Genomic DNA, 26,066 nt, shown 5'->3' with positions numbered 1-26,066 from the left:
CAGGTATCTCTTGACTTCCTACTTTTTGCATTCCAATCCCATATGCCGAATAGGTCATCTTTTTTTGGTGTTAGTTCTAGGACATCTTCTAGGTCTTCATAGAACTGATCATCTTCAGCTTCCTTGGTATTGGTGGTTCAGACATAGACTTGGATTACTGTGATGTTGAATGGTTTGCCTTAGAAACAGACAGAGATCTGTCGCTTTTAAGGTTGCATCCAAGTATGGGATTTCAAACGCTTTTTGATTGTGAGAGCTACTCCATTTCTTCTATGTATTCTTGCCCACAGTAGTAGATATAATGGTCATCTGAGTTAAATTCACTCCTTTCCATTCATTTTAGTTCACTGATTCCTAAGATGTCGATGTTTACTCTTGCCATCTCCTGCTTGACCACGTCCAATTTACCTTGATGCACGGACCTAACATTCCAGGTTCACGCAGTATTGTTCTTTACAGCATCACCAGACACGTCCACAGCTGAGCGCCGTTTCTGCTTTGGCCCGGCCGCTTCATTCTTTCCGGAGCTGTTAGTAGCTGTCCTTCACTCTTCCCCAGTAGCATGTTGGACCCCTTCCGAGCTGGGGGGCTCATCTTTCCGTGTCGTGTCTTTTTCCCTTTTACGCCGTTCATGGGGTTCTCGTGGCAGGTATCCTGGGGTGGTTTGCAGCTCCCTCCTCCAGTGCATCACGCTTTGTCAGAACTCCCCACTATGATCCCCCTGTCTTGGGTGGTCCTGCATGTCATGGCTTGTAGCTTCACTGAGTTACACAAGCCCTTTGCCACAAGAAGGCAGGGGATCCATGAAGGGGTATCTTGGGTATTGCATGTCACTAAACTTATTTTTTTTCTGTTTTGAATATTTTGCCCCTCCCTGATTTAGAAAAATAATATGTGCTCAAGTTAAAATAGAACATTTACAGAATGTGAGATAGAAAGTTTCTTAAAATCCTTCCCCAGAGATGAGCACAGTTAAAGCTTGTTGAATATTCCACTAGATCAGTGGTTCTCAAATGTTTTGGTCTCAGGTCCACCTCAAGAGCTTTTGTTTATGTGAGGTATATTTATTAACATTTACCATATTAGAAAATGAAACTGAAAAATTAAAAAAAAACCTATTCATTTAAAATTCACTGTGAAGACATTTAACAAAAATAACGTATTTTTATAAGAAAGGACTGCTTTCCAGACTCCAAAGTAACATAGTGAGAAAGTGGCCTGGCTTTATACTTTTTACAAATTCTCTGATCTGGCTTAGTAGCAGACAGCTGGATTCCCCTGTCTGGTTCTGCACCCTCTCTGTGGCGACGTTTTCATTGGCGACTATGAGACTGTTCTGTTAACACCCACTGGTGTGTCTTGCACTGAGCAGACCTCTTTACCCACGCAGGATTCTGTGACATGCGTTGTGTGTGGGACATGCTGAGCCATCAAATACTGCAGGTCTTCTAAATACCGACGCATCTCATTATCCCATTTGTTCGTATCTGCACTGATCTTCACAGAAAGGGCTTTAAAGTAGGAGGCTGTTAGACTCACAGTGGCAGATACAGGTTTTCCAAGTTCTGATTTTCACTTGAAAGCCCCAGTTTTATCAGTCAACAAAAACTCTTAAGTGGTTTTTCTGGAAGTGACAGCCTCACTTCATTAATGTTTGAAAGCGTCTGCCACACGCGCACGTCTGAGTCACTGTGGTTTTTGTCACTCAGCTGTTCTCTCAAGTGAAAATGATGGTCCATGAAAAACAAAGGGAGCAGTCCAGCTTGCAGCTCAGACAGTAACCTGAGATTTCTTTGCTCCAAGCCCTGCACTTGAGTATGAAGAGGTGCTTGATGTGTGCTTTCTGTTTGTCACGCAGAATATCACCAAGATGGCACTGTCTTGATTTGTGCCAAGGGCCGCGGTAGCTGTGGCATCCTCAGTCCAAATGTCAGCACAGTGAAGAAGTCCAATAAGTATGTCGGTGTACAAATGAAAGTAGTTTTGACTTTGCAGACCTCCTGGAAGGGTCTTGGAGACCCTTAGCCGTCCATGGATCATACTTGGAGAACTGTTGCCCTAAATTTTTTCTTAGTGTCCTAATGTGTATTTACAATGTTTATGTATGTTTATAAAAACTTTTTAAACAGGAGAATATAGTGTCTTATAATGGTTGGGATGAACAGAATATTGGTTTGTAACTATTGTGTTGAGCAGCATCTCATTTCATGTCAGTGTGGGAAGACTTGTGTGACCCTGGGCACGAAACCTGCTAGTCGCTGTGTTGGTGGCTTTCCCCTCAAGGGGGTGACATCCTAGAATCTCTCTGGGGACTTGCCCCTGTCGCCCAGCTCTTGGGTCCTTGCACACACCTCGCACACGCAAAAGCAGAAGGCCTGGCTGTGGCTGGCTTCTGAGGGAAAGAGCGGTTTAGAAGGAAGCCTTCACTGGTGACGAGGGGGGCGCAGTAAAACCATTGGCACGAAGAGCGCAGTGTCTCCGCGGCGCTGAAGGTGACGCTAGGCTTTGCTGCTGTGGTGGTAGCTGTGTGAAGGTGCCCCCACCCCCCCCCCCCGTGTCTTCTGCTGGGTCCCTGTGGCCCCAACTCTGTGTTTTCTGCCCCAGGGCCCACGGGGACACGCAGCACTGCAGGAAGGCTCTGCACCGGGCCGTCCAGTGCACCAGTGACTACCCGGAGCACGTCTGTGAGGTGTTGCTCACCATGGAGAGGACAGAAGGTGGGGACCTCGGCACTGCCTCGGGCTCGGGGTTTGTCCCTGAGGCCAGTGTGGTCGCAGGGCTGTAGGCGTAAGGACACATGTGTTTACGGCCCCCCCCCCCCCCCCCCCCCCCGGGGCCTCTGCAATGAGAGCATCATGCGGTGCTCGCCAGTGAGAGGGGAGTCCTGCCGCCCTTCTCACACTGCACATGCAGAGGGACCCGTGGCGGGGCTCTGGCGCAGGCCTCTCGGGGCTCGGGGGCGCTGCTGCTGTGTGCAGCTTCGCTGGGCCCGCTCTTCTCGCTGGGTACCAGGAGCGCTCTTCCCACCCCCAGTCCAGACGAGCAGAGCCGTCTCTGGATGTTGCCAAGGGCTCCCTTGGATCAGCAGAGCCTGTGTTCCAGCAGAGCGCGGTGAGGCCCACGGCAAGACTGCTCTCTGATCACGTGTGCCTCCCTGGTGAATTTCAGAGCCTCCGTATACAGTTTTCACAGGCATTAGTCTGGATTTTGGGTACTAAGAGTCCCTTAGAACTGGAAATAGACACCTAAACAGCAGCATCAGTAAGAAAAACACCTCAGCATTTATCAGATTGAGCAGCTCTTAAAATCTTTTGATCTTAGTACAAATGTTTTGTACCTTTTGCATTAGAATGTTTTCAATAATCTTTGCCACAGAGAGCTTGTAATAGAATCTAGTCTGGTTTTCAAGTCTCTTTTCTAAAAGAGAAGAGGTGATCTAAACACACCTGGAAGAACTATTTGAGTTCTGAAACTTGAAACCTATACAAATGAAATCTTAAAATGGAAAACCGATTCTCCAGTTGTTACTGTTGATGAAGAGCTCTCTTCCAGAGGTGTGGGGAAATTAAGACAATTCTATGTTTTTATATCCTTCAAAATCCAGAGAAGTGAAACTTTGCTTCTCCTTCCTTTCAAGGTACTTTAGAAGACTGGGATATAGCTGTTCAGAAAACCGAAACGCGACTAGCTCGAGTCAACGAGCAGAGAATTAAGGTAATGATGCTCTTTGTTTCAAGTCTTTGAACCTCGGAAAGCTTTTTTTTTTTTAATTTCTTATTGGAGTATAGTGGATTTAAAATTCTTATAGTGATTCTGACTGTGTTTGGTATGAATGGTCCTTGTTAAAACCTTTGGGGTCATCCTCTAAGAAGTGTATTTTATTCAGTGTGTTAACTATGAGATCAGTGTTTAAGACTATGTTTTTTTTTAGATTGGCTTAAAATGTTAGCCCCAATAGTAAATCCTTTAGGTAGTGGAGTACTTAAAAATTACTGAAATAGACGAAGAAGATAATAAAGGAGCCTGACTGACGTAGCCTAGTGGTTGGCACGTGAGCACCCCCAGATGACTCAGGGCCCATTTTATAGATGTTTTCCTTTTTACTGGTGAGCCATTCCTGGGGATCTTGGGAGACATAATATAGACTTGAGATGCAGCTCCTTAAGGGCCTGAAAAGGTGGGACTTAGCACCCCCCCAGCCCACCCTTCCTGGTCTCCTGGGGGTGGCTGACCTCCTGGTGTGCTCACCTCTCCCGTCATAAGTCTGTGGACTTCGTGTAACGGCCACATCCAGTGACGCGTCGTGTCCCGACCTTCCAGGCAGCAGAGAAGGAAGCAGCTCTTGCCCAGCAAGAGGAAGAAAAGGTGGAGCAACGGAAGAGGGCCCGGGCCGAGAAGAAAGCATTGAAGAAGAAGAAAAAGACCAGAGGGGCGGACAAGCACAGAGCCGACGAGGACGATGAAAAGGAGTGGGGCGACGATGAGGAAGGTAACATCTGGCAGGACTTTCATACCTGGAACATCCTAGACTTCCAGACAGGGTGCCAAACAGCACAGAGAACTTCTTTCTGGAACCGTTTGAGGATAAGGTCCCGGAGGGCTTCCCTGGTGGCTCAGACCGTAAAGAATTCCCGTCAGTGCGGGAGGTGCTGGTTGGGTCCCTGGGTCGGGAAGATCCCTGGGGAAGGAAATGGCAACCTACTCCAATATCTTGCCTGGAGAACCCTGTGGACAGAGGAGCCTGGCAGGCTACAGTCCATGGGGTGGCACAGAGTGGGACACAGTAGAGCAAGTAACACACGCAAAGTGCCCGCCGCCTTCCCTGTCACTGCCACCCCTGCCGGCATGCCGTCCCCCGCTGTCCCCTTCCTGAGCGGCGCCTGCCTTCTCCCCCGCTGCGGACTTTCCCTCCCCACCTCACCAGTTGTGGATGTTTCTGTACCCCCAGGCCCTGGCACCTGGCTGCAGCCCTGCCCTGCACCTATACTGTACCCTCCCCCCCCCCACTTGACTCCCCCCTCGTGGTTTGAGTTGTAGAATTTTCCGGACTGTGTTTCTGTCACCCCTGCCATTTCACGTGTGGGCAGGTGTGGGTCAGATTTATTTCAGCAAACTCAGTCAAGGTAAAGAGTGGTGTCGAGATGCTAAAGGAGGCTCAGCATTTTCCAAGTGCAGAGCTATCAGCCGGAGTCAAAAGTGATGGAGTCATTGTTCATTTCTTGGGGCCTTCAGAAATGATCATGGGTAGCTCACTGCCCTTTGGAGGTCCTGGTGTAGCAGGGGAAGGCACAGGGGACCTGTGACCTCAGTGACGTGTCATGGGGACTCGGGGAGCTGTGGGTGAGAGTCATGGTGGAGGCTGGGGAAAGCACTGGGGGCCAGCGGGCTGCCCAAAACGGTGAGGTGGCGCCCCTGTGGGGCAGTGGCACTGCACCTGGGCATCAGGGGAGGGTGAGCGAGTGTCCAGGGAGAGGGGGAGAGGGGGCTGGGCCCGCAGAGCACAGCGTGGTTGATTGGAGTAGAGTGGTGTTGTGAAGCTCTGTGGAAAGACATGGGACAGTCATGAATGTGGGGAGGAGCTAGCTCTCTCTACCACTTCTAGGGCGGCCCAGGAAATATGCACTTCCGGGTCACTGAGGTGCTTGTTTACATGTGGCCCCTGGGCTCCATCCCCCTCTCTGCCCTGGGCTTTCCGGGAGGGGTCCTAGGGATTTGCCGGGACAGTGTGGAGACCCCCCAACCTCTATCTCTTGTATGGTTGAGCATGGACGATGAGCATTTAGGATGTCACTTGCACCTGAGTTGTCCCCTCCCCCGGATGTCACTAGGGCCTGGCAAGGAGTGGGATGTGCTGGGAGGGTCGGGAGAGACCTGCCAGAGGGTTGGGGGCGTGCACCCTGGCGTCCGCATGGGTCCAGGCGTCTGGTGGGGAGAGCTGTCTCCCTGCTTGGTGTGCCCTAGCTCAGCTCAGTGCCAGGAGACCGTTACCTAACCATCCTTTTCCCTGATGATCCGCAGAGCAGCCCTCCAAGCGCAGGAGGGTGGAGAATAGCGTTCCTCCTGCCGGGGAAGTGGAGCTGGGCTCCGAAGCTGACCTTTCCGGGAGCAGCGCCCCCGCGGCCACGGAGCCCCCCTCGGAGCTGAAGGAGGTGCGGGTGGGCACCCGGCGGAGGGACATGCCCAAGGTGCCGCACGACAGCAGCAAGGACGGCGTCACCGTCTTCGTCAGCAACCTGCCCTACGGGCTGGGGGAGCCGGCCGCCACGCTCCGGCCGCTCTTTGAGGCCTGCGGGGACGTGGTCGAGGTGCGCCCCATCTTCAGTAACCGCGGCGACTTCCGCGGCTACTGCTACGTGGAGTTCAGAGAGGAGGCGGCGGCCCTGCAGGCGCTCCAGCTGGACCGGCAGAGTGTCGAGGGCCGGCCCATGTTCGTCTCCCCCTGTGTGGACAAGAGCAAAAACCCTGACTTCAAGGTTGGTTTGGGGGGTAAGCCCGCCTTTCCATAGGTTGCAGGGGGACAGACTAAATGCCCTTTGCTGCAGCCTTCCGTCTTTAGGATCTAAGTGGAACGTTTGTTTGGAGTGAAATGCCTGAATTAACTGGGTCCGTTCAGAGCTGGTCCGCTGAGGTCTCTACGCGGGGCTGGTCACTGAGCTGCTGGTGTTGACGAGTGATGGTAGCAGTAGGCACCGTGTAACAGCTTCTCGCCGTGGGGTGGTTAGGAGTGACGGGGCTGCGCCCAGCGCCTGGTGTGTTACCTTTCGACCCTCACCCAGACTCGGAGAATGGTGGCCTTTATTCTGGCTGTTTTCCAGAGGAGGAAGTGAAGGCTTTGAGAAGTGAGGGACTTGCGCAGGGCGAGTGAGCAGTTCTTTGCACCCAGAGCCAGCTCTGGCCCAGCCTGTGGATGAGGCTTGACCCTGTGGTGTGGGGAGCTGGGCTGGGCCCGGGGTGAGTCCTCTCCCTCCTCCATAGGTGTTCAGGTACAGCACTGCCCTGGAGAAACACAAGCTGTTCGTGTCGGGCCTGCCCTTCTCCTGCACCAAAGAGGAACTCGAGGAGATCTGCAAGGCCCACGGCGCCGTGAAAGACATCCGGCTGGTCACCAACCGGGCTGGGAAACCCAAGGTCGGTGTCTGAGCCTGGAGCCCGGGGGAGCCTCTGTTCAGATTACTTGGTTCTAGAGTGGTTTCTGGTTTGTCTGCTAAGAAACAGACAAGAAGTTAACAGAAGGATAGGTGAACTAGGCTCTTTCCATTTGGAGTCAGGTTAACTTGTATGTAGATAACTACATTGAAAAGAAAAAGGCGTTGCAAGAAACGTTACCACGAATTAGCAGGGGCTCCAGTGTGGCCCCAGGCTGTGGGGCCTTGGGGTGCAGTGCCTCCCTTTGCAGTCTCCTCCCTCCCGCCCGGACCCCTCTTCACGAGGCCTCCGGCATCTCCTCGAATCCCTGCCCTGGTGTCCCCCTTATTGTGTTCTCCCCCTCTGGTTCCTCAGCCTCCTGTGAAATCCTTGACCACGTTTTGAGTAGTTGTTTAAGAAGAGTTTGGTTTAAGAGAGGCCCCTTCATGTTTGTCCAGGTTAATTGAGAGCTGACGAATATATAGGCATTACTGGGTTTATGCTGGCCCATCTCTGGCACATGGTGCATAGAACTTGAAGAGTTGTCTGAAGTTACAGTCAGTTGCAGAAATAGGGGAGACTGGGTCAGGGAAGGAATCTATAGGCCAAGGGAGGTGGCGGTGGGGCAGGGAAACCCAAGGGAGGGGCTCTCTGAACCGGTCCGGGGGCCTGAGTGGGGAGCCGCGTCCTGGCTTGCAGCGCTGACCTGGCCAGGCCTTCCTCATCCTCAGGGCCTGGCCTATGTGGAGTACGAGAACGAATCGCAGGCATCGCAGGCCGTCCTGAAGATGGACGGTATGACCATCAGAGAGAACGTCATCAAAGTGGCTATCAGCAACCCGCCGCAGAGGAAGGTTCCGGAGAAGCCTGAGGCGAGGAAGGCCCCAGGGAGTGCCCTGCTGCCGCGGCAGGTCTACGGGGCGTAAGTGTCGTGTGCACTGGTGCGGCCTTGTGGTGGCACCACGGTGACCTTGTTTCCCTCTAGGGCAGTGAGTTAGACGGAGGGTCAGGCCTGCCTGCTCTGTCCCGGGGCAGGGGTTCCCCAGCAAGTCCATGCCTAGGGCCAGCCCAGAAGTGGGCCCTCCCTCATCTACACTGGTTTACACCAGTGGTTTATTTAAGTGTTAAAAGGTTTTTAAAAGATGGTGGTCACTCTGAAGTCCCCTTTGGCAGGTGGATCCACGTGTGTGAGTCCCAAACCTGACAGCTGGGTGTTCGCCAACTGTAACCCCAGCAGAGCTGTGTCCTCAGCCCATGGGCACGAGGCAGCGAGGTCACAAGGTTGTCTGGTGAGGTCTGTACAGTCACAGCCGTTCTGTCCACCCTATGTGTGATGGTGTTGCACAGGCGTGGCCCTGGCTAAACAGTTGTGGAAAAGGCGGAGTTTGTTAAAGTCACTGTCACCTGATAACCAGGGTCGGGGAGCTCAGGGCTCGTCTCAGCCTTGTTTGTCACCTTTCACCTCTTGTGTTGGGGTGGTCCTGGCTCACGCCACCAGTTGTTGCTTTGGGAGGTCCATGCAGTGTTTGCTCTTCCAGGCGGGGGAAGGGGAGGACCCAGCTCTCTCTGCTGCCTCGTGCCCTGCAGCGCCCCAGTGCCGCCACCGCCCAGGCTGAGAATGGTCCCGCCACCCCGCCGGCAGGCGCCACCCCGGCCACCACTGAGGCTCCCAAGATGTCCAATGCCGACTTCGCCAAGTTGCTTCTGAGAAAGTGAGTGGGACGGTGCGAGAAGGGAAATGCCTTACTTCACGCTGGCCGGGAAGACGCCTGGTGCCCAGCAGGGCCCTGGCCATGCAGGGCCAGGTGCAGGGCGCGGCCACGCGCTTCCTCTGGTTTAGGCAGGACTGGAAAAGGGTGTCCAGGGAAAGAGGTTGTGAGTGCTCCCTCATATTGAGGGCAAAAGGACGAAAACCACCACTCCACAGGCTGGGTGCAGGGTGTAGTTTTCTGAGATACCTGTGTGTCTTGAAAGAGCTGAGAAACAGAAGTGAAACTCGAACACACTGTTCTGAGACCCACTTGTCTAAGTATTTTTGGCCAACTCTGGTCCCTTTTTATAAGACACTTCTGTACACCCTGCACAGCACATGTGCCCGTCACTCTTTTAATTTTTAAAAGACAAAATGGCAGATGCTAGTAATTCACCAGAATGGCCTATTTTAGTAAAGGGGTGGGGAGGGGACGTCACTTAAAAAACATCTGATGGAGTTTTGTTCACGGGGGCTGTGCGTTTTTATATTATGTATTTGTAAATGACTTGTCAACCCATTGTTTTGTTTGCCTCAAAGCAAAATATTTGTGACATTTGTTTTGTGTAGGAACTTTGCGTGCCATCTGCTGTGGCCCATTTTCTTTGCCTAGTGACTAGTGAACTGTGTTCTTTGTCTAAATACTGAGTTTCAGCCCTTTGGTTTTGTTTAAATACCATGTCAAGTGCAAACTTAAATTCTCTCCATTTAGCTTTGTTTATTAAACTCAAGTTCTCTTTAAAACGTCTTGCAGAAAGGTACTCAGATGTGTGTTCAAATATGTACTTTGAAATGGGTGTGCCTTGCTTTACCTGATAGATGTGTAAATAGACCTTTTGTAAGTCAGATCTGGTTCTGCTTTAAACCATTTCAGCTGTGAGACCTCCAGTTTGCAGCAGTTCAGCATCTACAGCTTTTCTACCCCTCATCTTTTATCCAGCATTTATTCCTTTGAAAGTGACGTTGCCAGTTCAGTAGGAAAACTGACTTTATAAAGGCACTTGGGGGGAAAATATTGGAATTCTTTCCTTGGTGATGAAAAATTGGCTCATTTATCTGTTTTTAAAGGTTTTATGCATCAGTCAGGCTTTACTGTACTTTTTAGTGTAACATTTTTAATGGACCATTTGAAACAGGTAAGTGGACAGAATAGTAAACTAAACCCCATACGCCTGTCATCGAGCTTCAGCCTTGCTCAGCCCGTCTTCGTCTCCACCTCTCTCCTGTACCCCCTGGGTCCCACAGGGAGACCCCATACATCACAGCGCCCCTACTATTGGAGCACCTGTCTCTACAGACTTAAAAACCATGGTTTTATTGTTATTTCTAGAAACATGAGTAGTGTTAATGTCAGCCATCCAGACAAACTGCCAATTTCCTATTGTTTCATAATAACCCTTTTAATCTGTAGGTTCTCTGTACCTCATCTTTTGCACAGAACGCTTGTTAGGTGTTTTTGAATTCAGGCAGCAGCTTTAAAGCTGTCGGAAGAGCCTGTGTTCTCTGGGGGTGGCTGGCCGTCCACTCTGTGCGGAGGCCTGTTCTTTGGGTGAGAGGCTGCGGGTCAGGTGGGACCAGGGGGCCGTGAACCTCCGCTCTCAGTCCAGGTCGCAGGGCGCTAGGTAACGGTGGTGTCCTCCTGCTGTTCCAGTCCTCTGACCTCACTTCGTCCTCAGGTGTACACAGAGCTTGTTAGAGGTGGGCCTTTCAGACTTGAGCGGGACCCCATTTAGGTGCAGGCTGTCGACTGTCCCAGAAATAGATTTTCAGGAACATAGGAGTGGGTTTGTGTTGTCCCTGGCTTGGCGGGGGCGGGGGCGGTGAGGAGGAACCGATGGTGAAGAGACACATGAAAAACCATTTCAGTCATTTCAGTCTTAGTGCAAGGTCAGTGGTTCATCCCCGTTGGCATACCAGCCAGTTCTGTCTCTCTCGCTTGTGACATTACCATCTTGGGTCTTTCTTGTTTTTCTCTCTCAACAATACAGGGCTAAAGAGTCCCTCCTTCATCCCTAGGACAGATGGGAACATCTCGAGGAAGGTAGCAAGGTCTTAGGCATTTATGTAACAAAATACTTTATTAGTAATTTCTTAAAATAACACCCTTCAAATATAGCTAAAGTGCAAATTTCTCCCTCTAGTACAAGGCAAGCCCTTCAGTCAGGCTTCCTTGGTGTGCCTACAAAAAGCAAAACGGTAGAAGAGTTAAGGTTTAAGAAATATCTTATGGCATACAAATAGAAAAATATCTTTATCAAGTTTTGAATAACTCATTTGGGGCCATTTCATACATCTTTTCACTTGTTACACAAGTAAATAACTGTAGAAACACTACATCAGAAGAGGGTCTTCATTACCGTCAGGATCTGAATTGTCTCCTCACACAACACTCGGTGGGCATTCACCGTCATTCAGACGCTGACAGTCCAGTGTTGGACATCACTGGCTCGGTCCCCAGAAAAGGGGCTCGATGGTGTCCAACCTCTGGACTGAACGGCAGCAGTTGTGTTGGCATCTGTGTCAGGTAATGACTGAAAAGACTCTGCCTCCGTAACGACAGTGTGGGTGTGTTACATGTAACATTTCATCTTTTTACAAGTTGCTAGAAAAATAAGGCCACGCCAAGGCAATCTATGCTGCTTCCCCCGAGGGGACAGGGGCCGTGGGGCCGGTAAGTGGACAAGAGGGACGCATCCTGGCTGTGGCTGAGGGTGTTTCTTGGTTCCCACAGAGCGGTGTCCTAACTCATCACAAACTCTTGTCTGGCACTGACTTGGCATCTGTCTTCTTTGATGTGTCGTAACACTTGATTTGCAGCAGGATTTAACTGTCGGGTGACAAACCCAGAGAACCTTTAGACTAAAACATCTGGTCTGAATTGGTGCAAATATGAGAAACATTACCAGGCTAGCCACACCTCTTCTTAGAGAAACAGCCACCTCTAGGACCAGTTTGGAAACTGTGGCTCAAAGCATGTTCCTAGAGACATGGTGAATGCTCACTTCCTGTCTCAGAAATCTGCTCTACCAGTAAGATTAGTCACAACACTAAGCTCTGTTGGGGAGCCAATGCCTGTAAGAAAGCAAGCTTTCAATCCTTTCTCAACTGCGACCAGGTCCTCCTCAGCCATGCTTACGTCTCAGGGAGGCACAGACCCTCTCAGCTGGTTCCAAAAAGTGCTGGAAGGAGTTACTCCTCCAGGGCTCAGCCCACACTCCTCACCTTAGTGCAAATTTTGCTCCAGAACCTGTGTTCTGGTCACACAAGCATGGATGCCCGCGAAGCCACTGGGACCACCCCAGGGGTCAGGGCCACCAGCAAACACCACACGTGTGCCAGGTCAAAGGAAAATAAATAACTTGGCTCAGATATAAGGTATCTTGGGGGCAAGGCTTAATAATTTAGTTTTCTTCTTTAAAGAGACATTTGGAGGTAAAGAATGTTTTCAGTTTCTTACCCATCTCCTCCTGCTCTAGGAGATGACTAGGTTTCTAGAAATGTGGAGTTTTTTTTCCCTCCACTGGGACATCCCTTGCCACCAAGGAGGGATTTATAGTGTTAGGGCTTCACCGGCAGCGTCTCCTTGAACCCAGAGTGGTTGGGTCTGGCCTCTGGCAGTGCCACCGGGTACTCCGTGGTGGCGAAGAGCAGGGTGTCCAGGGTGGTCTCCGTGCACTTGGCGATGAAGCGGATGAAGGGCCTTACATCGCCCTCGTTGGCGACCTCCAGCACGTGGTAGTACTCGGACCGCTGCTCCTTGCGGATGGTGATGGGCGGGTAGCCCGCCTGCATGAGGATGAGGTTCATGAGCAGGCGCGAGGTCCTGCCGTTGCCGTCAATGAAGGGGTGGATGTAGACGAGCTTGTAGTGGGCCAGGGCCGCAAACTCCACCGGGTGCAGGCTCATGGCGTCCTCAGAGTTGAGCCACTGCACAAACTCCTGCATCTGCTTCTCCACCTCCTGCGGGTGGGGCGGAATGTGGTGGCCCACCAGGACCTGCGTGGTGCGGAAGCGGCCGGCCTCCACGGGGTCCACGTAGCCCAGCACCCGCCGGTGGATCTCCAACACGTCGCCGATGCTGACGGAGCCCACGCGGGACAGCAGCGTCGTGTTCACGTATGTCATGGCCGCGTGCATGCCGATGACCTCGTTCTGCTCCTCCAGGCTCTTCCCCGGCACCGCGTAGCGCGTCTCCAGGATGTGCCTGATCTCTGAGAGCGTGAGGGTGTTGCCCTCGATGGCCACCGTGTGGTAGATGTGGTGGTAGTATGTCTCTTCCATCACCCGGCGCAGCGCGGAGTTGCCCTTGGGAATGGACATGACCTTCTTCACTTTGCTGTCGATGATGCTGAAGAAGCGCTGGTCGATCTCCTCCACCAGCGGCAGCGTGCGGTCGCGGTTGACCAGCGCCTTCTCATGGTGGGGCGCGATGGTCAGCGCGCGGGTGTACAGGTAGTCCGCATGGATGATGTCCTTGTCCTCCTCCGAGAAGATGCCGAACTCGTTGAGCGCGTCCACAAAGCCCGGGTCCATCTTGAGGGCGTGCAGGAAGAGCTTGTGGGCCTTCTGCCGCTTGCCCTGCCGTTTCATCTCCAGGGCCTGGTTCAGAGCTGCTTTGGCCTCCAACTTGCCTGCTAGAAAAGAGCCAGAGGCCCGGGTCAGGGAGGATGGGGGCAGGCAGAGGACGTTCAGGGGGGCCATCACCTGGGCTGTCTCCCCCACAGCCTCAGGGCCCCCTCCAGCCAGGCTGTACCTGCCCTTCCGTGTGCCTGTGCAGACAGGTTTGTTCTCTGCAGCCCCGTGGGGCCTTGGGCTGGTCATTGTCCACTCAGTCCCCGAGCCACTCCCTACCATGCGGGCATCAGCTGGGTGCCCTGGCCCACTCTGAGCAGTCATGTTCCTGGACGGCCGCAGTGCCCATCAGGAGGCCCTCCCCTACAGCTGCTCCAGCTCGAGGCCACTCTAGTGACTTCTGGAGGTGCGGGTCCCTTCTCCCTGCATCCACCCGGCCCCTTTAGACCCTGACTGTGAGGGGCTCCCCACTGCTGCTAGGCCCTGGGGGGCTTTCTCATCCCTGGACCTTTTGACCTAACGGTTTTCACCCAGACCCTCCATTACACCTGGCCCTTTGCTGCCCTCCCACCTTCAGTGCCAGCCACATCTACTGGCTGGCTTTTAGTTCAAGGGTGCAGCGCCCTCCTACCCTTTCCACCTGGATCACTCTCCTCTCATACCATCTTCCTCAGATCTCTGAAGGTGTCCCCTCCTTCAGGGAGCCTTCCTGGCGTGCTCCCTTGGCTCCCTGTGCTCCATAGCACCACCCAAATCTTGGCCACCTATCACCTTGTCTAGCTGGGAGCTCAGGGCAACCATGTGCCCTGCACACAGGACATAGCAGGCCCGCTGAACACCTGTGGGATCAACAGTGGTTGAATGGCCAGTCTTACCTGGAGAGGCCTTGGTCTTGACCGCCAGCAGCGCCGCACCCCTGGAGGTGAGACTGAGCTCCGTGGACGGCCTGGTGCTCTTGGTGACAGCGGGCTGTGCCCGCTCCAGCTTGCTCCTGAGCAGGTAGAAGCCCTTGAGCACAGTCAGACAGTGCTCTTCCACGGTCCCCAGCGGCAGCAGCAGGGCCAGCAGGGAGCCCAGCACCATGCTCAGCAGCATCGCCCACAGGAAGCGGCCCCAGACTGAGACCCACTTTGGTTCAGTCACTGCCATCACCGAAGCCATCGACATGAGGGTCATCTGGGCCCAGGGGCGGGCCCCTTGCACACATCCACAGGGGCCTGGGGGAGAGCGGGACCTGCAGGAGGTGAAGCAGGGGAACGACACCTTCAGGACACAGGTTTGGCTTCAGCAGAGTCTCAGAGACCTACCCCCTCACCCCCACGCCTCTTAACTGATGACCGGGGGTGGGGGCAAGGCAAAGATGGGTGCCACGTCCAGGGTGGTGCGACTGAAAAGGAACGCTGCTGCCGCTCAACACTTACTAAACACTTGCTGTGTGCCAGACCCCGTGCTGAACCCTGGTGGCAGCCTCATACAATCTCTCCTGTGGTCTTCAAGCAGGAGCCTGGCTCTGCAGCTGAGACAGGTTCAGGGAAGTGAAGGCCCTTGCCCAGAGGCACTTGGACAGCAAGTGGTGGCCTTGGGACCTGAGTGTGGAACCCATGGCTCTAGTCTCCCCACTTAGGCACAAATCTCTGTGGCCTCAGACCCGACACTGGGTGTTCTGGATACACAAGACACGTCCAAAACAACTAGGGCAGTTCTGAGACTCGTTTGAGGAGTACAACTGTTTGGGGGCCCGATTTATTGCCACCTGGGCAACCACCTCCCCCTGCCCTGGCCCTGACATTACCCACAATACTGTTTGCCGCTCTGGCCTTCCTTTTCTGGCCTGTCCAGCAGGCATCTGGCCTAGAGTTTGGGCAGTCTGAGTATCTTAAGAGGAACTCAGGTTCTGGGTCTGAGACCATGACTGCCCTCTGTGACAATGAGCAGGTGCTTGGGGCTGGCAGTGGGAGCGGAGGAGTCCAGTCTGCAAGCACCATCATGCTAACAATAAGCATTTATTAGGCAACTATGGTGTGCTGGGGACTGAGCTGAGTACCAGCTGCGCCTTATCTCCGCCCTCATCATCCCACGGAGGTAAGCTGCCCCAGGCATTACCTTTTCAGCTGAGGAAGACTAACACACTGATTAAGTCAATACCCAGACCACCCACAAGAAGTAAACAGGCATCAGGAACGAATCCCCAGTGCATCTGTGTCTAGAGTACCTAGGTCTTAACACAACCAGGGCCCAAGCACCTACTCCTGGTACTAGACCAAGACCCAGAACTGATGACGTTTCGGGGGGGGGGGGGCTGGCTGGTCGATACTGAACATCTGAAAGGCTTAGTACAAACTCTAATGGGGAGGTACAGAAGAGGGTGCGGGTCACTGCTCCGTCCAGGTGGTCGGGGCTCTCCGGCCGGGCTGCAGCTTGCCAGGGAGGAAGTGCGTTCCTGGCAGGCACGAAATCTCAATGCTCATTAGCTAGGAAGAGGGAAACTGAGGACCTGAGAGGACACTGAACTAAGGTCATCCTGGGGACCCGCCCCGTTCCGAATCCCACCCAGGGTTCACTGCCCCGCTGCTCCCTTCCCCGCCCACCCCCTCCTCACCTCGCGCCGCTGCGGGGCCCTGTTGCCGCCTTCTCAGCGCTCGCAGTCTTGGCCGGCGGCCGGCTCCCAGGACCTCCGCCGCCGGCCCGTAGCCCCGCCCTCGGCGACTCGCCATTGGTCGGCCCGCCAGCCTCTTCGCAGCCGATTGGCTTCCTCAACTTGTCGGCGTCTCGCACTTCCGGGTTCCTGCGTCGGCCTCCGCTTTCCCGGGAAAGACGCGCCGTGGGCCACTCCCATTGGCTGACTCCTGTATCGGTCTCGTGCTCGAAAGGGCCAATAAGCAATAGGGAGGGCGGGGCCAGGGCGACCAGCGGGACTACTGGGCACGGGGAAAACCCCCGCCTAGGAGGTTTTGGGGCCTTCTGGGTAGCGACTGGGAAACGAGGTTCCGATTGCCTTTCCCTTAGGCCCAGGGGAGGATGAAAAAGGGCCCGGGGAAGGAGGGAACCTCAGTTTCCTTAGGTGTAGAATGAGGAGGCTGATGGTTTAAACCTGTCTGACTTCCCAGCCCGCATTCACAGCCTGGTCTCTGCTACCAGGGCTGCCGGCTTCTCTCTGTCACCTTCTTTTCCTCCTAAGTTTTAAATTTACATACTCTTGAGAAGAGCCAGCCTGGTTCTCCTGCCTCCCGGTGTGGACAAAGAATGTTGCTTGCCATTTTAGTAAACAAAGAATGTTGCTGCCATTCCTGTAAACAACAGACTATGGCCATCCCAGAAGCCATCAACCGGCTGCCCAGAGGGTGTGTCCTGAGGAGAATTCAGGATGGGGAAAAATAGGATAGGGGGCCCAGACAGTTCAGATGCAATCAAAAGAATAATTTCAACGAGCCTAGATTCTTCCACCTTCTCATATATAGGAGAGCACTAAAGTCATTAACTTGAGGTGTCGGTTTTTGTGATTAACGGTCATGTTTGGATGTTCAACTGCATCCCTCCCCCACCACCCCCTCCACACGGCCCCAGCAAAAACTCATCCTAGCTCCTTCCTTACCTGTTTGGAACAGATCTTCAGAGCTGAGAGACTGTGCATTGGGCCATATAGTCCTCAGTAATGTGCCCGAAGAAAACAACTTTGAGGTTGTAATGGTGTCTGTCTTGTTTTTTTTTTTTTTTTCCTTCAGTTGACAGAAGTTTTCCTTGAAGCAGAGAGCTGAACCCTCCATCTTAATTCACAAATATTGACATTAAACATGCAGGATGTATCCAGAAATGCTAAGCTCTAAGTACATGAGGTTAAAAAAAATTGTTACTACTACAGATTCTGAAGTCAGAGAGACCTGGGCTTAAATTCAGACTTTGTCACCTCCACTCTGTGTGTTCTTGGGCAAGTCTCAGTTCCCCCATTTGTAAAATGGGGGCTAACAGCCTGCCTTGCTTTTGCCCTGAAGTTTGGGATTTGCAGAAGCCCTGACACCAAATCAGCTCCTCTTATCCCATGCACAGCACACCAAAATGCTGAGAAGCTGAGGTTTACAACTAACAGGATTTATTCAAAAGGCAGCCAAGTGAGGAGACAGGAGAACAAATCTCAGATCCTTCTCTCTGAAAGCCAGGGGCTCAGGGTATTTACTTGAGTTTCTCTTGGGTTTCCCTTGTGGCTCAGCTGGTAAAGAAACTGCCTGCAATGTGGGAGACCTGGGTCCAGCCTCTGGATTGGGAAGATCCCCTGGAAAAGGGAAAGGCTACTGACTCCAGTATTCTGGCCTGGAGAATTCCATGGACTGTATAGTCGATGGAGTTGCAAACACTGAGCGACTTTTATAACAGAAGGGAAAGGGGTAGGGCACAACTTTTGAAAGAATGACATAGCCCAAGGACACAAGATAAACCAATTAGAATCAAGGGGGACCAAGATGGCAGACTAAACTAGACCTTGATTCTCAATCAGCAAGTGAAATGACACACCCAGAGGTGCCATGACAGTTCCAAGGCACTGTCAAAAGACCAAGAAGTGGGCAGTGGCCCAAATCCTGGAAATCTCCGCCCCTTCTCAAAAATGGGTTAATAATCCTCCCACTCATTAGCATATTAAATTACCCAGCCTATAAAAACTAACCATGCCACATTTTGCGCCACACTCGCCCTTTGCAATGGCCTGCGCTCTATCGGTGCTGGGCTCTATCAGAGTGTGCTTATCTCTATATCTGAATAAATCCACTACTTACCTATCATTTTGTCTCTCACCAAATTCTTTCTGTGATGAGACATCAAGAACCCGAGCTTCATTAGGTCCTGAAACCAGGTACCATGGGTTTTGGCTGGGTTTGAGTCCCAGCCATGTGTGTTCAAGTTCCAAGCAGGGTTTTGGCTGCATTTGAGTCCCAAATATTGTTTCTTGGGCTCCAAAATCACTGCAGATGGTGACTTCAGCCATTAAATTAAAAGATGCTTGCTCCTTGGAAGAAAAATTATGACCAAACTAGACAGCATATTAAAAAGTAGAGACGTTACTTTGCCAACAAAGGTCTGTCTAGTCAAAGCTATGGTTTTTCCAGTAGTCATCTATGGATGTGAAAGTTGGACTATAAAGAAAGCTGAGCACCCAAGAGTTGTTGCTTTTGAACTGTGGTGTTGGAGAAGACTCTTGAGAGTCCTTTGGACTGCAAGGAGATCCAACCAGTCCATCCTAAAGGAAATCAGTCCTGAATATTCATTGGAAGGACTGATGCTGAAGCTGAAACTCCAATACTTTGGCCACCTCATGCGAAGAGCTGACTCATTTGAAAAGACCCTGATTCTGGGAAAGACTGAAGGCAGGAGGAGAAAGGGATGACAGAGGATGAGATGGTTGGATGGCATCACCGACTCAATGGACATGAGTTTGAGTAAACTCCGGGAGTTGGTGATGGAAAGGGAGGCTTGGAGTGCTGCAGTCCATGGCGTTGCAAAGAGTCAGACACGACTGAACAACTGAACTGAACTGAGTCCCAGTCATGTGGGTTCAAGTCCCAAGCAGGGTTTTGGCTGAGTTCAAGTCCCAGCCCCATGGGTTTGAGTCCCAAACTGGGTTTAGGCTGGGTTTGAGTCCCAGTACGTGGGTTTAAGTCCCAATCTGTAGTAAATGATTTCACTTTCACTTTCAGGGTATTTACAAGATGAATAAAGCTGCTGGGTGGTTGGAGGCATGGGGACCATGGGGCAGGTAACTGGAAGAAGGCGTGAAAATGATGGTTCTGTGCAGGCATAACTAAGCTACAGGCCTCCACGCATTCAAAAGGTCACAGAGGGACCCTCACCATGCCCAGGTGAAGGGTGGGTGATCCTAACCCATCTCAACCAGCTCAGTTCAATCTAGACACAACTGACTCCAGCTCTGGTAAACATCTTATTGTTTAGCTACGGGCGCTTGTGACACGTAGCAGGGGCCTATAGTAATTCTCCCTATGCCCCCTGCCTGCCTTTTGTCTGTGGAGAAACTTTCACCGAGAATGAGTGTAATCAGAGAAGTGAGAAAATGCAGACACAGAGGAAGAGAGTCCAACAAGATTAAATAATAGCTTTGTCATTATGTACAGTCAACGACCTTTTGTGGGCTATAGATAATATTCTAAGTCATATCTTGTGAGCTGTCTGATAGATACTGAAACCCCCACCAGTGGAAGAAGTTAACTACCTGATGGCCAGAATAGCCATGACATAAGCTGCCACAGTTCCAAGAACTGGCCTCAAGAAAATGGGAACAAACCAACCCTGGACCTGAAGATTAATTGTACTTAAAACAATCAAAATGATGCTGGTCAGACTGCCATACAACCAGTTTCAAGATGACTGTCGGAGCTGACCGTGCTGTTTGTACGTGCAGCCCCCTTCCTCCACCTGTAGAAGCTCTTTCCCACTGTTTGTGGTGGGTGGGGGTGAGAAGTCAGCCTATGGACTGAAATCCTTCCTCCACCACCCTGGTTGCGGGCAACAAAAATAAAGCAAACTTTTGTTCCATTAGTGTTGCTTCTTTATCAGCTGTTGAGCAGCGAACAGTCCATGCTGCACTTTGAGTTACGCTAGGGGGACACACAACTCTTAAAATGACCTTAGTGGAGGCAGATGAAATGGATTCGACCCACGGGTGCCCCTATTTTTGGATCATTCCTTTATCTTAATAAAGGCAACAACCGTTCTGACTCCTTCTTGCTGAGAAGGGGTGTAGCTTGATGAATCAAACCATTTAGCACCATTCATTTGAAAATATTCTCTTGTTCCCAGATTCGAGTCAACATTTTGATCCCAATAAACAATCACCACCTACATACCAGCTGTCAGCATTTATAGGCCCAAGACTGGTAACTAAAACTGCAAAGATGTAGCCTGAGGGGGAACACAGAATGCCAGACATTTGAAGCTCCAATACTTTGGCCACCTGATGCAAAGAACTGACTCATTGGAAAGGACCCTAATGCTGGGAAAGACTGAAGGCAGGAGGAGAAGGGGACGACAGAGGATGAGATGGTTGAATGGCATCACCGACTCAATGGACAGGAGTTTGAGTAAGCTCTGGAAGTTGGTGATGGACAGGGAAGCCTGGCGTGTTGCAGTCCATGTGATCGCAGAGTCAGACACGACTGAACGACTAAACTGAAGTTCTTATGGAAGGAACATAGCCTGGGAAAACTGAGTACAGTTTCTACAATATCTTGACCAAGTAGAACCTTGCTGGGGCCAGACACCAGGGTCTTAAAAAAAAAAAAAAAAATCCAAGCCGAGGGCCTTCCCTGGTGGCCCACTTGTTAAGACTTCACCTTCTAATGCACGAGGTGTGGGTGCGATCCCTGGTCAGGGAGCTAAGATCCTATATGCCTTGAAGCCAAAACACCTAAACAGAAACAATATTATAATAAATTCAATACAGACTTTAAAAAAAAGTCCACATTAAAAAAAAAAAATACATGACTTTAGAATCTAAGATCACAAGGAGAGGACCAAATTTCAGCTTAGTCAAGAAAAAACCAGGGGACAGGAAATTTTCTTATTAGCCCAATATATTGCTTGTGGAGGGAGAAGGAAATGGCAACTCCAGTATTCTTGCCTGGAGAATTCCATGGCCAAAGGAGCCTGGAGGGCTATAGTCCATGGGGGTCACAAGGAGTCCAACATGACTGAAGCAACTTAGCATAGCCTTGCTTGTTAAGACAAAGTGAAGTTAGGGAGAGTCAGAAAATTAATGAGAGGCACAATCAAGGAATCAGCATGATCCAATACAGAAAGATGATTTTGGATGACATGTCCAATAGCTAGAGAGATTAGCACTTTTCAAACTTTGGCCCAAGTAGGTAGTCGCTAAATTGTCCTTCCAGGCCTGGGAGGGTAGAAGCCAAGAGAAGGCATAACAAGAGAAGAATCATCCTGGTAACCTAATGAGAGAGTTAATTCTTCAGGTAGGTTGATAAGGAGTCCAGGGCCCTTGAGGAGGAGAAAGGGGTCTGGGGTTCTCAAAGAGGAGAAAAGGACATTTTTTTTTTCCCCTCCATTGCTTGGGCTACTTTGGTGGCTCAGCTGGTAAAGAATCTGCCTGCGATGTGGGAGACCTGGGTTCGATCCCTGGGTTGGGAAGATCCCCTGGAGAAGGGAAAGGCCACCCATTCCAGTATTCTGGCCTAGAGAATTCCATGGACTGTATAGTCCATGGGGTTGCAAAGAGTCAGACCCGACTGAGTGACTTTCACTTTCACTTCACTTTTGTCTTAGTCACATAAAGCGTTTTTTCTTAAACTCTGAGTTGTTATGACAATAGTCTTTAAGACTAACTTGCTTTAAGCCCAGAGCTCGTGATTACACAACAAAACAACTCATCTTGCTCAAGGGTATGTTTTTCCTTAAGCTCTGGACTAATGAAAGTTATGACCAACCTAGACAGCATATTGAAGAGCACAGACATTACTTTGCCAACAAAGGTCCGTCTAGTCAAGGCTATGGTTTTTCCAGTGGTCATGTATGGATGTGAGAGTTGGACTGTGAAGAAAGCTGAGCGCCGAAGAATTGATGCTTTTGCACTGTGGTGTTGGAGAAGACTCTTGAGAGTCCCTTGGACTGCAAGGAGATCCAACCAGTCCATTCTGAAGGAGATCAGTCCTGGGTGTTCATTGGAAGGACTGATGTTGAAGCTGAAACTCCAATACTGTGGCCACCTCATGTGAAGAGCTGACTCACTGGAAAAGAACCTGATGCTGGGAGGGATTGGGGGCAGGAGGAGAAGTGGACGACAGAGGATGAGATGGCTGGATGGCATCGTCGACTCGATGGACGTGAGTTTGAGTGAACTCCGGGAGTTGGTGATGGACAAGGAGGCCTGGCGTGCTGCAATTTATGGGGTCGCAAAAAGTCAGACGTGACTGAGCGACTGAACTGAACTGGACTAATGATTATGTAACAACAATGTATCTTGGTCAAGGACACATATCTCCTTCTTAACAAGAAACTTCTGACTAATACTGTTGTCTTAAGATGTCTGTTGTGGGAGTGGGTCTGGTGAAAGTATATCAGGCCTTGCTAAGACTGGCAAGCAGGGCACTGTCCTTCCCCCTTTTGCTGTCTGTGTCAGAAGATTTCTCTGTCCCTCTTTATAATTTAATAAAACTCTGCTACACCTCTTGAGTGATCAACTCTGGTCCCTCGTCCCGAAGTTAAATCTTTGGAGATAACGAATCTGACATCATTCACCGAAAGCTATCACTAACAAATTAATTAAACTGCGCTCTGGGACTTCCCTGGTGGTCCAGGGGTTAAGAATGCATCTGCTAACGCAGGGTACATGGGTTTGATCACTGCTTGGGGAAGATCCCACATGCCTCGGGGCAAGAAAGCCCATGTGCCAAAACTACTGAGCCTGTGCGCTCAGGAGCCTGTGCTCAGCAACAGGAGATATTAATGTTTGATAGAAACCAACACAATTCTGTAAAGTGATTAACATTAATTAAAAAACAAAAAGAGAGACGCCACTGCAGTGAGAAGCCCAGGCACTGTAATTAGAGAGTAGCCCCTGTTTGCAGCGACTAGCGAAAGCTGGTGCTCATCAACAGAGACAGTGCAGCCAATAAATGAAGAAATACAATTTAAAAATAATGATAAACAAAATCTATAAACAGAAAAAAAGAATCTGCCTTGTAATGCAGGGGACATGGGTTCAATTCCTGGTCGGGGGACTAAGATTCCACATGCTTAAGAGCAGCTAAGCCTGCGTACCACAGCTGCTGTGCCCGCGGGTCACAATGAAAGATCCTGAATGATATAACCGAGACCGGCGCAGCCAAATAAACAAACAGATAGTAAGGAAAAAAGCAACTTGCCTTCTGAGGATGACCAGAACGCAATTGCCACCTCTGCAGCAATTGCGCTCACCTCAACTTCTTTCTCTCAGCTTCTTTCTGAGAAGAAACTTGCGATTCCATAAGCAGCTCCCTGCCCCCTTGCAGAAGTCAGTGGAACTTCTGGAACCAGCTGAGGTTTGGATGATCTTGGTCCCGGTTTTTCTTCTGTGGCGAGCATGGTTTGTGTTTCCCCATCATGTTCCTCAGATCCAGAGAGGATGGAGCTGGTTTTCCGGATGTTTATCCTTTAAGATTTCAGTCTAGAGGTTCATTGTGTCCTCTTAAGAGCTTCCTAAACGAGTTTCGCTATGAGTCCAAAGTTGGGGATCTGAATGTGGCAGAACCCGGCCATCCCCCCAGGAATCCCTGCGGGTCTAGAGCTTTCTTTCTGTCAGGGAGCAAGTCTCTCTATCCCTGTGAGAGTTCAGAACCTAGTATTTCACAGAGGGCTGAGAACTCTGCCTTTCTCTTGGACCACCCCCCCACCCCCCAGCCTCTTTCAATCAAAAAAGTTCAAAATTGATACTCTATTCTGGTCTGAGGCGTTTGTTTTATTGGACATCAGAGGATTGTCCACAGCACTGGAGCAGGGCTCCCTCCTTTGGTGGAAGGCGCCTCAAATCTTTTGCCAGAATTTCTCCAAACTTCATGGGAGGAATTTTTAACCCCCTCAGGAAGCAGTGTCCTCGAGTAGCGTTATTTAACTCTTGCATCTAGACTTTCCTATCTGACAGCAAACAGAGAGTGGAAATCTCCATCTTAACTCACAAATATTAAAATCAAACCTCCAAGACATGCCCCAAAGTGCCAGGCATTAAGTAGTTGTTAGCAGTACAGATTCTGGAGTCAGGGAGACCTGGGCTCAAATTCAGACTGTGTTCTCTCCGCTCCATGTGAGCTTAGGCAAGTGACTTCAAGCCTCAGTGTCTCCATCTGCAAAATGGAGGCAACCTTCCTTACTTTCACCCTCGAGTTTGGGATGTGTAGAAGGCTGGACACTTTAAGCTCCGACCGCCTTCCTCTGTGACTCGCATTCCGCCCGGGAACCAGTTCCCAGCAGTCGCTGTGTCACCAGTGGGGTCAACAGCCCTGGGTTCAAATCCCAGCTCTACTCCTTGTGAACCGAGTTGCATTAAGCTACTGACTTGGCCCCATGGACTTCCCTTTTGGCCGCTCCAGTCAGTGGGGACAGGGCCCACTGTGCTTTGGTGGGTGTCAGCCTGTTTCTAGTTTAGGGAGGCCATTGATCCAGAGCACAGAGGGACGCGTCCAGGTCCCTGCCACAAAGCGGGCACACAGCAAGGTGAGGGACCCAACAGCTCTGACCCTGGCCCTCTGGGTCCCTGTTTGTATCTGCTAACTGGCCCCCATTTCCACCAACTCCCCACCCTTGGCATGGGGCGGACCACTTAGCAGAGGTTGAGAAATCTTGTGGACTTGAACAAGAAATATCGGAAGCAGGACAAACCATGGAGTGTTTAGGAAACACAATCAGGATGGTGGTTATTTCTTGTTTCTCTCTTTTGAACAAAGGCCATGAACATTATTACTTCCCCTTGAATCTCACTTTGGATGGTGCAGTGATGTCCTTGTAAGAAACCCTCCCCAGAGGAGGGCCTTCTCGGCCAGCTAATTATGGGGGACAGCGGATGGAGCGGAAAGCAGTGAGGCTCTGGGCTGGACAGATGTGTGTATTCACGTGCAGGGTCCTTCACGTCCTGGCTGGACGACCTTGAGCAGGACACTGACCCTGTCGCTGAGCTGGTATCATGGAGCTTGTGAACCCCATCCCCTGCCTGGCATAAGGGGATGTGATCACCTGCTTTTAAAGACATCATCCTCTCTCCCTTCCTTGGAACACCAAGTATAAACTCTTTAATGAGCTAGGACCATGGTAGCAAATCTGGAAGCCATACAAGAACCAATAATGAGAAATACTGCCTGGGAGTGAGACACGAGGAAGAGGTGGTGAGTGTGGAGAAAGTGAGAACAGTAGTCCAAAGTGGGCAGCGGTTCTCAGCTCTAGCCTTCTACTTCCCTGACCAGGGACTTAACCCCAGGCCCCTTGCGTTGGGAGTCTTAGCCACTAGGGAGATCCCATCTCGCCTACGTTGATTATGCTGGGTGCATCCCAAAAGTTGACAGATTTGCCTAGATTTTAAAGCAAAATGTCCTTATTTATTTTAAACAGTTGGCCTGTCTGCCCACTAGCTACAGAGGGCTGTCAGATTGTAATCCCTGTTGTAGGCTTTTAAAACGTATGCGGAGATAGTGGTAGAGAACACAGAATTACTGGTAACACTGCTGCTGCTGAGTCACTTCAGTCGTGTCCGACTCTGTGCGACCCCATAGATGGCAGCCCACTAGGCTTCCCCGTCCCTGGGATTCTCCAGGCAAGAACACTGGAGTGGGTTGCCATTTCCTTAACACACAAGACCTTTTTAGCAAATGGAGGCACTACTGTCTATGGACACCAGGGGGCAGCACCTCACTTGTCATCGCTTCTTCCATTCAATCCCCGGTCAGGAGATCCCATTCAATTTTCTGTCTACATTCAGCTGTGCACAAAATATGGTCCCAGAAGCGGTATTGAAAAGTGGGCTTTCTCCATCTTAAGCACTCTGTATTTGGTGGAAATTGCCTCCCCGTGGTCCACGGAGTGGTTTTCTAAACGCTTACCTTGACTCTTGACAAAGAACCTGGGAAGTGGCTGCCTGGGA

At 51.0% G+C, this 26,066-nt stretch overlaps 2 protein-coding genes across 4 annotated transcripts in view; one reads left to right on the top strand and one right to left on the bottom strand.

The window, feature by feature from the left end:
• Positions 1–9,619, top strand: part of SART3 (spliceosome associated factor 3, U4/U6 recycling protein) — a 41,864-nt gene extending 32,245 nt beyond the window's left edge. For both annotated transcript variants that reach the window (XM_025267449.2, XM_006045037.3), the window contains exons 13-19: positions 2,605–2,717; positions 3,638–3,714; positions 4,321–4,489; positions 6,019–6,473; positions 6,976–7,128; positions 7,857–8,047; positions 8,664–9,619. In XM_025267449.2, the coding sequence (XP_025123234.2) occupies positions 2,605–2,717; positions 3,638–3,714; positions 4,321–4,489; positions 6,019–6,473; positions 6,976–7,128; positions 7,857–8,047; positions 8,664–8,841 (1,336 nt within the window). In that variant the 3' untranslated portion in view covers positions 8,842–9,619. The remainder of the gene's footprint in view (positions 1–2,604; positions 2,718–3,637; positions 3,715–4,320; positions 4,490–6,018; positions 6,474–6,975; positions 7,129–7,856; positions 8,048–8,663) is intronic.
• A 1,315-nt stretch (positions 9,620–10,934) lies between these two features.
• On the bottom strand, positions 10,935–16,195 carry FICD (FIC domain protein adenylyltransferase). Of its 2 annotated transcripts, none has more exons than XM_006045035.3 (3): positions 16,047–16,195; positions 14,323–14,681; positions 10,935–13,509 (listed from the first exon to the last, which is right to left on the bottom strand). In XM_006045035.3, exons 2-3 carry the CDS (start codon positions 14,621–14,623, stop codon positions 12,434–12,436), a joined length of 1,377 nt encoding a protein of 458 aa, XP_006045097.2. In that variant the 5' UTR covers positions 14,624–14,681; positions 16,047–16,195; the 3' UTR covers positions 10,935–12,433. The 2 variants fall into 2 exon arrangements, with proteins under 2 accessions (XP_006045097.2, XP_044785965.1); XM_044930030.1 differs by having other exon boundaries at positions 10,935–13,506.
• Between the last annotated feature and the right edge of the window lie 9,871 nt (positions 16,196–26,066).

The sequence above is a fragment of the Bubalus bubalis genome, chromosome 17, assembly GCF_019923935.1.
Source record: "Bubalus bubalis isolate 160015118507 breed Murrah chromosome 17, NDDB_SH_1, whole genome shotgun sequence".
NCBI lineage: Eukaryota > Metazoa > Chordata > Mammalia > Artiodactyla > Bovidae > Bubalus > Bubalus bubalis.
This window is presented reverse-complemented; position numbering and strand designations above follow the sequence as displayed.